The 14,178-nt window shown below is 42.2% G+C and overlaps 1 protein-coding gene across 5 annotated transcripts in view; it reads left to right on the top strand.

Annotated features, from left to right (window-relative positions):
- taf5l (TAF5-like RNA polymerase II, p300/CBP-associated factor (PCAF)-associated factor) overlaps positions 1-14,178 on the top strand; it is a 58,611-nt gene that overhangs the window by 2,111 nt on the left and 42,322 nt on the right. The window contains exon 2 of one of the 5 annotated variants that reach the window (XM_051924268.1): positions 107-223. The exons of 1 other annotated variant lie outside the window; for it this stretch is intronic. Coding sequence is in view for 1 of the 4 variants with exons in the window: in XM_051924267.1 (XP_051780227.1) it covers positions 127-223 (97 nt within the window). In the remaining 3 variants the exon portion in view is untranslated. The remainder of the gene's footprint in view (positions 1-106; positions 224-14,178) is intronic. 3 more of the 5 variants (XM_051924267.1, XM_028797332.2, XM_028797333.2) reach the window with 3 other exon arrangements.

The raw sequence follows: 14,178 nt of genomic DNA, 5'->3' as shown, positions 1-14,178 counted from the left end.
CAAGCTCAAAGTTATTTTCTTTTTAAGGTTTTGATTTTTTTTTTGTTAATATTTTTAAAGTTCCATTGTCCCATCCTTTTATTTTCTTCCTAACCCTCTTACCCAGTTGCTGTCTTCTCCTGGCAGCACTAGGCTTAAGACGGACACCAACGCTGGACAGGGCACCAGTCTATTTCAGGACACACTCTTCCAAACAATAAGGTTAGTCTTCTGCATCCTAAAGGTATATGTTACAGTGTTGTGAAAAACTATTTTCCGTCTTCCTAATATACTCTTTTTTTTTTATTTTTTTTTTTTATATGTATATAATATATACTGCTCAAAAAATCACAGGAACACTTTTTAATCCGAGTATAGCATCAAGTCAGTGAAACGCCTGGGATATTGATCTGGTCAGTTAAGTAGTAGAGGGGTTGTTAATCAGTTTTTCTGCAGCTTTGTTGTTATTGAAATTAACAGTAGGTGCACTATAGAGGGGCAACAATGAGATGCGCCCTGAAACATGAATGGTTTAACAGGAGGAGGCCACTGACATTTTTCCCTCCACATCTTTTCTGTTTTTTCACTAGTTTTGCATTTGGCTACGGTCCGTATCATTACTGGTAGCATGAGGCAATATATGGACCCTACAGAAGTTTCATAGGTAGTCCAACTTCTCCAGGATGGAAATACAATATGTGCCATTGCCAGAAGGTTTGCTGCGTCTCCCAGTACAGTCTCAAGGGCATAGAGTAGATTCCAGGAGATAGGCAGTTACTCTAGGAGAGCTGGACAGGGCCATAGAAGGTCCTTAACCCATCAGCAGGATCAGTAACAAACAATCAGAAACAGACTTCATGAGGGTGGCCTGAGGGCCCGACGTCCTCTAGTGGCTCCTGTGCTCACTGCCCGGCACAGTGGAGCTCGATTGGCATTTGCCATAGAATAGCAGAATTGGCAGTTCCACCACTGGTGCCCTGTGCTTTTCACAGATGAGAGCAGGTTCACCCTGAGCACATGTGACAGACCTGAAAGAGACTCAAGAAGCTGTGGAGAATGTTCTGCCTGTAACATCGTTCATCATGACTGGTTTGGTGATGGGTCAGTGATGGTCTGGGGAGGCATATCCATGGATGCACAGACCTCTACAGGTTAGACAACGGCACATTTAATTTTTTTGAATTTTTATATATATATCAACTTTCATTGAACCAGTTTCCAACTTTCCATCTTCTTGCCTGAAGAAGGGGCCCGAGTTACTTTGAAAGCTTGCATATTGTAATCTTTTTAGTTAGCCAATAAAAGTTGTCATTTTGCTTGACTTCTCACTACATTCATAATGGTTTGCACGGTGCAACACCCTACTACTACTGAAAAGTTCAAAATCGCGCATGGATAGGTCACACATTGGGCATCTAGTACTTTAATGTAATGATGGTGGAAGGCAGTGACAGTGGTTCCTAGCTCTTTCACCCATCAAAGAGGACTAAACTCTTGTTTGCCCAAGATAAGTTTTATACCAGGAGGTGGGATAAAGTAACTATTTCCGTAGGTCCTCTGTAATTTTTGTCCTGTTTGAATCGCTTATGTCAGCATCTTTTTACAGACTGGATTTAAGTCTCAGTGAAGTATACGGTGCCTTTTACCTTTTTACAATATTTATACATTCAATATTTTTAATGTGAACTCTTATGCTCGAACAATACATTTCCAAAGTCAAAATAAACCATTTTATGTGCATATTTAACTGAAGAAGAAAAACTCAAAACTTTGCATTCGTAGAACTATTTAAACCTCTGTTCTTTGGATCCTATAATAAGCATACTAGGGGGCTCTGCCCCCTGCTTACTTCGTTTGCCTACCCCCAGGTTTGTTTTTCCGGAAATACAATTTAAAGAAGTTGTTTTTTCATGTGAATTGTTTGTTCCCATAATTGTAAAGCATCAGCTTCACCCATCATAGTTAAGTACATGAAGAAGTGTCTTAATTTGTCAGGCATCATTACAGAAGTGGCATCAGACATCCTTTCAAACATATGATCGTCCAATTTACTTAACCCAGCTGCTCGTGCCGCTTTTTGAAATTAACCGTACATAGTTCCATAGTTAGAACATCTTTATACGACATTGCTCCTTTTGATTCATGTAACAATTTTAAATGAAACAGTTCAATATCTTTTGGTTGTACAGTATTTAATCGAGCAACACTTGCAATTAATTTTTCTTTGATGCCACACTTTTTTTGTTTCTGCCATGTGTAATGTTGAGGAGTTTGCGCATACGTATATGCTTTTGCATTTACATCTGTTTTATTAAGTTCAAAATAAGCCAATAATTCTGTATTTCTATTTTTCGCCACCTCTTAAGTTTCTGCTCCTTTGCCCTCTTTAAATTGAATCATATTCTGACCTGGTAAATGAATCGGTAATAATTCAACAGAATGACTTCGACCGTGCATTGGCAATTCCATTAAATGCCTCCCGCTTTCCATTGCACTGACATACCGAGTATCTAAATATGCCTGAACTTTGTCCTGAGACTGTTCTTTCGATAAAGTTACGCGTACTCTTATCGTGCTCTTTACGAATGTACTTGTAGATGTACTTAATACTCATAAGCGATGCACAATACTCGACATTAACCCTTTAACCGCCAACTCCCTAAATATTCCCCAAGCCAGGCGAAATCTGAACAATTTTTGTTTTTTTACTTTTTTACATTTTTTTTACATTTTTTACATTTATTCAAGCAGTATTGACCACTAAATGTTGTGCAAGTTGCCAGTGTATACACGAAATCTATAAATGTAACCTGAATTCTCAGCTAAGCAAAACATCTTGATACCAAACCGTGCCCTTTTCAATGGTAGATACTGTCGAAACTGTAAGCGGCCCTTCCACGACAATAAACTTTCATCAACTGCAACTGACGGTCCTGGCATGTAGGGCAACTGAAATGCTTCAAATAAATGATCAATCAAAGGACGTAGCTTGAACAAGTGGTCGCGGTTTGGATCTTTCTTATCTGGCTCGTTTCTGTTGTCATTCAAATGAAAGAATTTCAGCAGCAAAGAGAATCGGTTACGTGTCATGACAGCTGCAAAAATAGGTGTTGCATACATAGGATCTGTAGACCAGTACATCTCAATATCTGGTTTTCTGATTATTCCCATCAACATCAAAATCCCAATGAATTTTTTCATTTCGTTTTCATCAGTGTCAAACCAAGCACGAACACGGGAATGTGGAGGTAAATTGGGATTTTTCTCAATAAACTGTGCTGCATACAGATTTGTCTGATGAACAAAATGTCTAATCAAATCAGGTGACACAAACAGCTCATAAAACTGCTCAGCAGTGTAATTGTTTACATCAACAATAAAGCCACACGTTCCCTCAAACGAATGCAGAAAAGGTAGTTCACCACGGGCAGCAGCCCAGCTGAGATGCTGGGGATACACCCACTCAGCGCCGTCATCCGATGCGTCTTCATTCACAATATCATGCAGCGCACGTTGCTGCTCATCACTGTCACTAAAATCTTCTTCAGAACTGCTACAATCATGATCAGAACTGTCCAAAATCGCCTGCAAAGCCTCACTTGAAGTCAGTTTACGTTTCGCCATATTCACAGCTGTTACATGCGAATCACGTCACATGACCGGCCAAAACAACCACAGACTTGTCGAAATACAACGTAGTAATAATACCCACGCCAAACCGTCAGTTATACTACTTGCCAGGCATTCATATAACCACAGGCAAATGTGCCGGATAATTCCGGCAGTATGGCGTTAGCATTAAAACAGCGGTGCCGGATATATCCGGCAGAGGGCGGTGAAGGGGTTAATATGACAATCGAATAGTTTGAGCAAATACAGGTTATTTGGTGCAATCATTGAGTTATTGAGCATCACAATTTTACCATCTTTCTTTGAGTGTTAAGTGTGTTGTTCGTGATCTCTTCGGCGATAATCAAGAAAGCCAGCCTTAGTCATATCTGTTGTTTGAACGAACACTTTTAGAAATTTCTCTAAACACTTTTTTTTTTTTTTTTTGAATCCCAACATACTGAATCTTTTAAGTGTGGTCCGTGAGACATGTGTTTAATGACTTTTTACCATGATTCAGGATAGGTTTCTCTGTTTGGAATTTCAGCACAGACAAACCGATCTACATCATCAGCAGTTAATTTATTTTGCAAAGTAACCAATAAATGCATGTGAGGCAAACCCCATTTTTGAAATTCGATCGTGTAAATGTATGCTCGAATTTGACTGAACACCGTTTCGAGTTCATTCAATAAAAATAAGACTTTTTGAAAAAACAATCTACTTACAAAAGTGGGAATATTCAGAGCTGATGTAGCCAGTGGCATTGTTCTCAAGAATCTGCTGATTTCTGGCCATTGTGGATTGCACGTCATTGTAATAAATAAATCTAGCCGACCGATAGTTCAGGATATTGCCATTGCATCATGATATAACTGTTGCAATGCTCTTGGACTACCTAGATATGGTGATGGTAATATTACTGCTTTACCTATTTTGAATTTGTCTGAACTATTGATATTTGAATTTTGAACGTGATCAATGAGACCTTGCATATGCTATGTTCTAAGTTTTGCTTGATTCGATTTAATAAAGAGACAATTAGCTTTGACTGTACATATATATATATATATGTGTATGTGTGTGTATATATGTACTGTGTGTGTATATACATATATACACACACATATATATAATGTACAGTAAAAGCTAATTCTCTTCTTTATTAAATATATATATATATATATATATATATATATATATGTGTGTGTGTGTGTATATAAAATATATATATACACATACACACAGTGCATCACTTTTTCCACATTTTATGTTGCAGCCTTATTTCAAAATGAATTAAATTCATTTTTTTCCTCAGAATTCTACACACAACACCCCATAATGACAATGTGAAAAAAGTTTACTTGAGATTTTTTGCAAATTTATTAAAAATAAAAAAATTGAGAAAGCACATGTACATAAGTATTCACAGCCTTTGCCATGAAGCTCAAAATTGAGCTCAGGTGCATCCTGTTTCCCCTGATCATCCTTGAGATGTTTCTGCAGCTTAACTGGAGTCCTCCTGTGGTAAATTCAGTTGATTGGACATGATTTGGAAAGGCACACACCTGTCTATATGAGGTCCCACAGTTGACAGTTCATGTCAGAGCACAAACCGAGCATGAAGTCAAAGGAATTGTCTGTAGACCTCAGAGACAGGATTGTCTTGAGGCACAAATCTGGGGAAGGTTACAGAAACATTTCTGCTGCTTTGAAGGTCCCAATGAACACCGTGGCCTCCATCATCCGTAAGTGGAAGAAGTTCAAAACCACCAGGACTCTTCCTAGAGCTGGCCGGCCATCTAAACTGAGCGATCGGGGGAGAAGGGCCTTAGTCAGGGAGGTGACCAAGAACCTGATGGTCACTGTGTCAGAGCTCCAGAGGTCCTCTGTTGCGAGAGGAGAACCTTCCAGAAGGACAACCATCTCTGCAGCAATCCACCAGTCAGGCCTGTTCCTGCTTCCAGACAGAAGCCACTTCTTAGTAAAAGGCACATGGCAGCCCGCCTGGAGTTTGCCAAAAGGCACCTGAAGTACTCTCAGACCATGAGAAAGAAAAGTCTCTGGTCTGATGAGACAAAGATTGAACACTTTGGTGTGAATGCCAGGTGTCACGTTTGGAGGAAACCAGGCCAATACCATCCCTACAGTGAAGCATGGTGGTGGTGGCAGCATCATGCTGTGGGGGATGTTTTTCAGCGGCAGGAACTGGGGAGACTAGTCAGGATAAAGGGAAAGATGACTGCAGTAATGTACAGAGACATCCTGGATGAAAACCTGCTCCAGAGCGCTCTTGACCTCAGACTGGGCAACGGTTCATCTTTCAGCAGGACAACGACCCTAAGCACACAGCCAAGATATCAAAGGAGTGGCTTCAGAACAACTCTGTGAAATGTCCTTGAGTTGCCCAGCCAGAGCCCAGACTTGAATCCGATTGAACATCTCTGGAGAGATCTTAAAATGGCTGTGCACCGACGCTTCCCATCCAACCTGATGGAGCTTGAGAGGTGCTGCAAAGAGGAATGGGCGAAACTGGCCAAGCTTGTGGCATCATACTCAACAAGACTTGAGGCTGTAATTGCTGCCAAAGGTGCATCGACAAAGTATTGAGCAAAGGCTGTGAATACTTGTTAGTTCTTAGTTTTTTTTATTTTTAATAAATTTGCAAAAACCTCAGTAAACGTTTTTCACGTTGTCATTATGGGGTGTTGTGTGTAGAATTCTGAGGAAAAAAAATGAATTTAATTCATTTTGGAATAAGGCTGTAACATAACAAAATGTGGAAAAAGTGATGCTCTATGAATACTTTCCGGATGCACTGTATGTATGAATACATACATACATACATATATGTACTGTGTGTGTGTGTGTGTGTGTGTGTATAAATATATATAAAATATAATATTATGTATGTATGTTTGCAGCTGGAGATCCACAAAGGGAGAAAATGAATCGCATATCATAACGTAGTTTTTATTCCTGAGCTTTCAGCCCCTACCAAGGGCCTTCATCAGAGAATAATGCTTAGTCTTACAAGAGTCAAAGGCAATATATAGCAAAAAATTATGTAGTGAAGGGGGGGGGGGGGGGTTATTGTTTGTAAAGATTTTATTTATTATGAACATGTTCTTCTTAAGTTTGCATATACTGAATTTATGTCCAATTGTCTGTTGATGGCGTTCTCATTTGATAGCCAAGATTTGGCTAGCTCTCTGGCACATTTGGTACTGGCCTTACATTTAACTGGACAATGTACAAGTAAGATTTATGTCCTGTTGATTTAGTATGCGTGTAGATCAGTGATCGTGAGTCCTTTCTTCTGACGGCGTTGTGATGTTCATGTATTCGTGTTGCGATTCTTTTTGAAGTTTGTCCTATGTATACCGCTGGGCAAGAACTGCATGGAATGCTATAAACTGCATTTCGTGTTTCTGCTGTCGATTTCTTGTTTTTAGCATTGAAGAGGACCGTGCGCAGATTGTTCGTGGGTTTGTGTGCTATTCTGACGCCTGACTTGGCCAGGATGCGTGCTGCACCTTCAGACACCTTGTGGTGATAAGGAAGCTAGTACCAGGTGGGGTGGGGGTTCTGGTTCAAGTCTATTGTTTGCTGTGTTTTTTTGGCATCTTCTGTGTAAGCTACGATTAATGAATGTTTTAGAGTATCCGTTTGAAGTGAAAAGATGGAAGAAATAGCGTCTTTCATTCATTTTTGTCTCCTTTGTATTACAATGGGTGTGGACTCTTTTTGAACAGAGTTTTAACACAGCTCTATTTGAGATACTGGGTGGTTGCTGGCGAAGTGTAACATCTTGTCTGCACAGCATTCCTTACGGTAAACACTAGTGGTCAGGGTGGCATCATTATTTCTTTCAATGTAGATGTCCACAACCACATCAACACAATATTCCCTGCAATCCAATTCGCCATGGAAAAAGAAATGAACCAACACATCGGCTTCCTGGACATCTACATTGAAAGAAATAATGATGCCACCCTGATCAAAATATATATATATGTGTGTGTGTGTGTGTATATATATATTAGATAGATTAGATAGATCTTTATTGTCATTGTCACTTTTACAAAGGAACAACGAAATTGAAGGTGCAATCGACTCAGTGTGAGGAGTAAGAGTTAAAAAGACAAGAAGAGAGAAAATAATAACAAACCGAATAGTAATAAATATACAAATTGCACTTGTTGACTTAAGGTCTATATTGCACATTGGAAGAATAATATGGAGCAGTTTTATTCTGAGTTCAGGGCCATGATTGCTTTCAGATAAAAGCTGTTTTTAAGGCGGTTTGTCCTAGTTTTCATAGTTCTGTATCTCTTGCCCGATGGCAAAAGCTGGAAGAGGCAATGACCGGGATGTGATGAGTCCTGTGAAATGTCTATTGCTTTTTTGCGGCTTCGGGAGGTGTAGATTTGTTCCAGAGTGGGGAGGGTACAACCAATTGTTCTCTCCGCTATCCTGATGACCCTGTGGAGCGCTTTCTTTTCTGAGGAAGTGCAGCTGCCGTACCACACACACAGTCCATACGTGAGCACACTCTCGATGGAACAATGATAAAAAGCAAGGAGCAGATTTTTTGGGAGGTGGTTCTTCCTGAGAATTCTCAGAAAATGCAGTCTCTGCTGCGCCTTCTTTAGCAGCTCCTTGGTGTTGGCGCTCCAGGTCAGGTCATCCTCCAGCTCCATATCCAGAAACCTGAACACCGGAACCCTCTCCACACAGGCCCCGCCAATGATGAGTGGCTGGATGTCAGTTTTGTTTTTCCTAAAGTCAATAACAAGCTACTTTGTTTTTTTGGTGTTGAGGAGCAGGTTATTAATAATAATAATAATAATACATTTTATTTATATAGCGCCTTTCCCATGCTCAAGGCACTTACAGAATAAATAAAGAACGGCAGAATATACAGCATATAGCATTGTACAAACCAGATAAATAAACAAAGAAGATTAAGACAGTAAATTCTGGAAAAAAAAAAAAAAAAAAAAAGACAATATAATTGATGGTCTCGCACACACATACAGGTTACATGAGCATCTTGACAGAGAAGTAAACTGAGAGAAAGGTAATAAAGTCAAGTAGAGCTAAAAGCCTTCCTGAACAGATGAGTTTTGAGTTGTTTTTTAAAAGAATTCATGGAGTCAGCTGACCTGATTAATTTTGGTAGGTCATTCCAGAGTCTGGGCGCTATACAGCTGAAGGCCCTGTCACCCATGGAGTGTAGATTAGTGACGGGCACAACAAGATTACCAGAATCAGAGGACCTTAGTGGGCGGGCAGGCACATAGTGATGGAGAAGGTCACTGATGTAGTTTGGCGCGAGGTTATTTAAAGCTTTGTAGGTTATTAGTAGGATTTTATATTCGATTCTGTAGGACACAGGGAGCCAGTGAAGGCGGAGCAGGATGGGTGTGATGTGCTCGCTGCTGCTGGCTCGAGTAAGGACTCTTGCAGCTGAGTTTTGAATAAGCTGGAGCTGTGATATAAGATTAGAAGGGGCACCTGCCAGTAGGGGAATTACAATAATCGATGCGGGGATGTGATAAAAGCATGGACAAGTTTCTCAGCATTAGAGAAGGAGAGGAAGGAGCGAACACGGGGATATGTTACGGAGGTGAAAGTAAGAAAGTTTCTTAATGTGATTTATGTGGGCGGAATAAGTGAGGGAGGAGTCAAAAATGACACCAAGATTTTTACAGTAGAGGCAGGTCTGATGAGATCACTGCCAAGATGGACTGGGAGGAGCTCATTTTATTAAGTTGCATTTTAGTCCCAATTTGCAGGAGTTCAGTTTTATTGCAATTTAATTTTAAAGAGTTCTGCTCCATCCAGGTTTTAATTTCACTAAGGCAGGTTGTGAGCTGAGAAAGCTCTGTTGAAGTTCCACTTTTAACATTGAAGTAGAGCTGAGTATCATCTGCATAAAAATGATAACCCAATCCATAACTACGGATAATATGGCCAAGGGGAAGCATATAAATACAGAAAAGCAGAGGACCGAGGACAGAGCCCTGAGGGACTCCTTGTGTGACTGGCGCTGAGCTGGATCTACTGTTGCCAAGACTAACAAACTCTTGCCTATCAGTCAGATAGGACTTGAACCACTGGAGGGCAGTGCCAGAGATACCCAGCATGTTCTCCATTCTGAACAGTAGGATGTCATGTCTGACAGTGTCAAATGCTGCACTGAGGTCTAACAGAATTAATATGCTGGTTTGTCCAGAGTCTGCTGCCATAAGCAAATCATTGGTTACCCGTAGCAGAGCAGTTTCACAGCTGTGCCGCGCCCTGAAACCAGACTGAAAGGGGTCCATCAAATTATTAGAGGTTAGGTAATTGGTGAGTTGGGAAGCTACAACACGCTCAAGAACTTTTGACAGGAAAGGTAAGTGGGAAATAGGCCGGAAATTGTTAAGATTGTCAGCATCAAGGCCAGACTTTTTTAACATTGGGGTTACAGAAGCAATTTTAAAAGTGAGCGGCACAGAGCCAGTGTCAAGGGATGAGTTTATTATTGTTGTAAAAGTCGGGATTATGGCATGAAGGCAGGATTTAAGTAGTGTGGTGGGGATGGGGTCCAGTACACAAGTAGTCGGCCTCATCTTATAAAGCAGGTCATTAACAAACGCAGATGTGACTGGTGAGAACTTAGAGAAGGAGCTGGATGGAGTGGGGAAAACAGGGAGAGATATAAACAGATGATGTATTTATGTTGGTTAAATTATTTAGATCTTTAATTTTGTTACGGAAAAAAGTGGAGGAATTCCTCACAGACTTCAGTAGAAGAGGTAGTTGGACCAGATGCGGGTTCGAGTAGTTTATTAACTACAGAGAACAAAACCCTTGGGTTATCATGGCTACTTTCTATTATTCTGCCATAATGGGTGTTCTTGGCAGAAGTTAGTGCTTCTCTGTAAGCTCTTTGGTGGTCAGAGAAAGCCTGGATGTGCACGGTGAGGCCAGTCTTACGTGACATTCTCTCAAGGTGTCGGCCAGCTGCTTTCATAGATCGCAATTCTGAGTTATACCAAGGAGCTGAACGTTTAAAGGAAACCTCCTTATGTTTTAAAGGAGCCGTTTTATCTAATGCTGAGTGAAGGGCTGTGTTATAGTGGTGAACAAAACTATCTAGTGTTGATGGAATAGGTGCAGACAGTAAAAGATCAGAAATGGATCCAGAAAGGATAGAGGGACAGATATTTTTAAGGTTTCTGTAAGAAATTTGTCGTTTACAGGTAAGAGGTGGGAGAGGTAATGAGACAGTGAAAAATACTGCTTTATGGTCAGAGAGTCCCAAATCAGTGCTGTAAATGTTGGCAACAGATAGTCCAGAAGTGCAGATCAGGTCCAATATATGACCGCCAGAATGGGTTGGAAAATCAACATGTTGTGTCAAGTCAAAACAGTCCAGTAAGGACAGGAATTCATTTCTCAGTTTAGATGTGGGGGTGTCAATATGGATGTTGAAATCACCAAGAAGGATAATTCTCTGAGAGTAAGAGCTTAGGTGGGTCAAAAGTTCAATCAGATCTGATAAGAAGGATGCATTGTATTTTGGGGGACGATAAAGAACAATGAGTGAGACAGGACCTGATTCCGTTGTTAGTTTAAGAGCCAGGCACTCAAAAGACAATGGGCAGTCAATTGGGATTCTTTTAACGTTTAAGTCTTCTCTGATAATTACTGCCAGCCCGCCGCCATGTCTTGAGCTGCGAGGCTCTGAGTGGAAAGTGAAACCAATTGGAGTCGCCTCTGTGAGAGACGCAAATTCGTTTGGTTTTTGCCAAGTCTCCGTTAGACACAGAATATCAAGTTTGGTGTCAGTGATGAGTTCTGACAACACCAATGCTTTGCCATTAAGAGACCTCGAGTTAAACAGTGCAATATTACATAATGAGGCTTCTTTCTGCACAGAGCCGCAATCAGGGTTTATTCCCACATAATGCAAATTTGGCACACTGACAATTCTATTTCCAGGGTCATGAGAAGGACCTGAGCAAATGCTGCCGATGGTCTTTTCATTCGCAGCCCGGCGGTGGCGGCGACCTGACCCGCGATGTATATATTTCGGGCGCTGCAAAATACCGGCGTCCTTTAGGATGTTGCAGTCAGACCATTTGCTCTGGACAAACTGTTTAATAAGAAGGAGTTTGTCATGAGAGTATTTTAGCATGATGCTGAGTAATACTTATCTGAATAGCAGTGGAGAAGCAGCACAGCAGAGTGGAACCGGTAGGACAGGCAGGTGTGGTAGCGTAGGTGAGCAGCCATAGCAATCAGCAGAAAGCATAGCAAGAGGAGGTAGCAGGAGTTGGAGGTTCCAATACACAGTCACAAAATGTAACGCTTGGTAATTTCAGGCGTGATCGCCCCGGAGCCAAAAGCCAGGTTAATAAGAACATCAGATCAGTTCCCAGTCGTATAGTACTATAAGATGAAACGGGAGCAGATCAGCAAAGCGAATTAAATATAATCACGGAGACAGATCATCCCGAGGTCCTAGATTGCCAGGCACAAAGAAATGCTTGAAGGTTCTCGTCCCGTGATCCACAGACTCAGCTATTCCCAGTCAAAGTAGAGTCCATAAAATCTGTAAATATAAGCCAAATCCATACAATTCGAGTCAGCTGTATCCACGAACTATACGTACAATAAAAGAAATAAAACAAACGTAAGAAAGTGTAGAATTAGGCGAATTTTGTGAGAAGTGTTGTTTACAGGGAGGAGCGGCAACAACATGCGTGCGCCAGCGTCCCCTCACCTGTATGTAGCAGTTTGTACCAATGAGGAACAAAGCAGTTATTGACTGTGCACCACTCTGACAGTCGCTCCACCTCGTCCCTGTATGCTAGCTCACCCTCCTTGCCCGAGATGAGTCCGACCACCGTCATGTCATCCGCAAACTTTATAATATTGTTGCTATGGTGAGTGGGGACACAGTCATATGTGTGGAGGGTGTAGAGGAGCGGGCTGAGCACACAACCCTGCGGCGTCCCAGTGTTGAGGCTGAGAGCAGTGGATGTGTGGAGACCCAGCCTGACACTCTGGGAGCGACCCGACAGGAAGTCCAGTATCCAACTGCAGGTGAGTGATGGAAGTCCCAGATCTGCCAGTTTGGACACCAGTCGTTGTGGGAGGATGGTGTTAAACGCCGCGCTGAAGTCTACAAAGAGCAGTCTGGCGTAACTCCCCTGCTGCTCCAGGTGGGTCAGGGCAGCATGAAGGGCTGTGGCCACAGCATCCTCCATGGATCTCTTTGCTTTGTAAGCAAATTGAAAGGGGTCCATGTCTGCTGGCAGACAGGCGATGATATGACTCCACACCAGTTTCTCAAAACACTTCATGATGACAGATGTGAGTGCCACTGGGCGGAAATCATTCAGACTGTTCGTGTTGGATTTTTTCGGCAGCGGAACAATGATTGAGGACTTGAGGCAGGATGGGACAGTGGCCTGGGACAGGGACTGGTTGAAAATCCTGGTGAAGATTCTGGCCAGTTGATCTGCACAGTCTTTCAGCACCCGTCCAGCCACACCGTAGGGTCCTGCAGCCTTCCTCGGGTTCACTTTCCTCATCACCCGCCTCACCTCACACTCTTCCACTGTGAGTATATTGCTGTTGTGAACAGGCTGTTGTGATGGAGCTGCTATTGGTGTCGCCTCAAAGCGGGCAAAGAAGATGTTCAGCTCCTCTGCCAGAGAAGCGTCTCCCTCAGCGGCCAAGGAGTTGCTGGATTTGTATCCGGTGATGTGCTGGACACTCTGCCACACCTGCCTGGTGTTGTTACTCCTCAGATGATCTTCTATCCTCCTTCTGTATGCTGCCTTGGCCTCTCGGATGCCTGTCTTCAGGTTCGCTCTGGCTACACTGTAAAGAGCCCCATCCCCAGACCTGAAAGCAGTATTCCTAGCTTTCACAGACTCTGGACATCCCTCGTCATCCAGGGCTTCCTGTTAGGATAAATCCTTATGTGTCTGTCCCTGGTGACGTTGTCCGTGCAGAACCTGATGTAATCCAGGACTGCCGTAGTGTGGTACTCCAAGTCTCAGTGATAGAAAACCTCCCAATCGGTTCTCTGGAAGCAGTCCTGCAACTGTTGGGAGGCCTCCTCGGGCCATATGGTAACAGTCCTGGTCATAATGGGAGCTTGTTTCCTGAGGGGAGTATATGCAGGGATTAGAAGCAGAGATGTATGATCAGACTGGCCAAGGTGTGCTAGGGGTTTAGCCCTATAGGCCTGTCTGATGTTTGTGTACAACTTGTCCAGTGTTTTTACTCCCCTGGTTGCACACTTTGTGTTGATGGAATTGAGGGAGAACTGCTTTCAGATCTGCATGATTAAAGTCCCCAGAAATGATGTGAACAGCCTCAGGATACTTGCTCTGTTTACTGCTGATGGTGTCATGCAAAAGCCCCAGAGCCGAGTTAGCATTAGCATCTGGTGCTATGTACACAGCAGTTAGCAGTATAGCATTGAATTCACGGGGGAGGTATATGGGTCTGCATTTAATCGTCATAAACTCCACGTCTGGAGAGCAGTGTCTGGTGACTATGGTGGAATTTGTGCACCAG

This window comes from Erpetoichthys calabaricus, chromosome 3 (assembly GCF_900747795.2).
Source record: "Erpetoichthys calabaricus chromosome 3, fErpCal1.3, whole genome shotgun sequence".
NCBI classification, from domain to species: Eukaryota; Metazoa; Chordata; class Cladistia; order Polypteriformes; family Polypteridae; genus Erpetoichthys; species Erpetoichthys calabaricus.
Note: the sequence above shows the minus strand (reverse complement) of the source record. Positions and strands in the feature narration are given on the sequence as shown.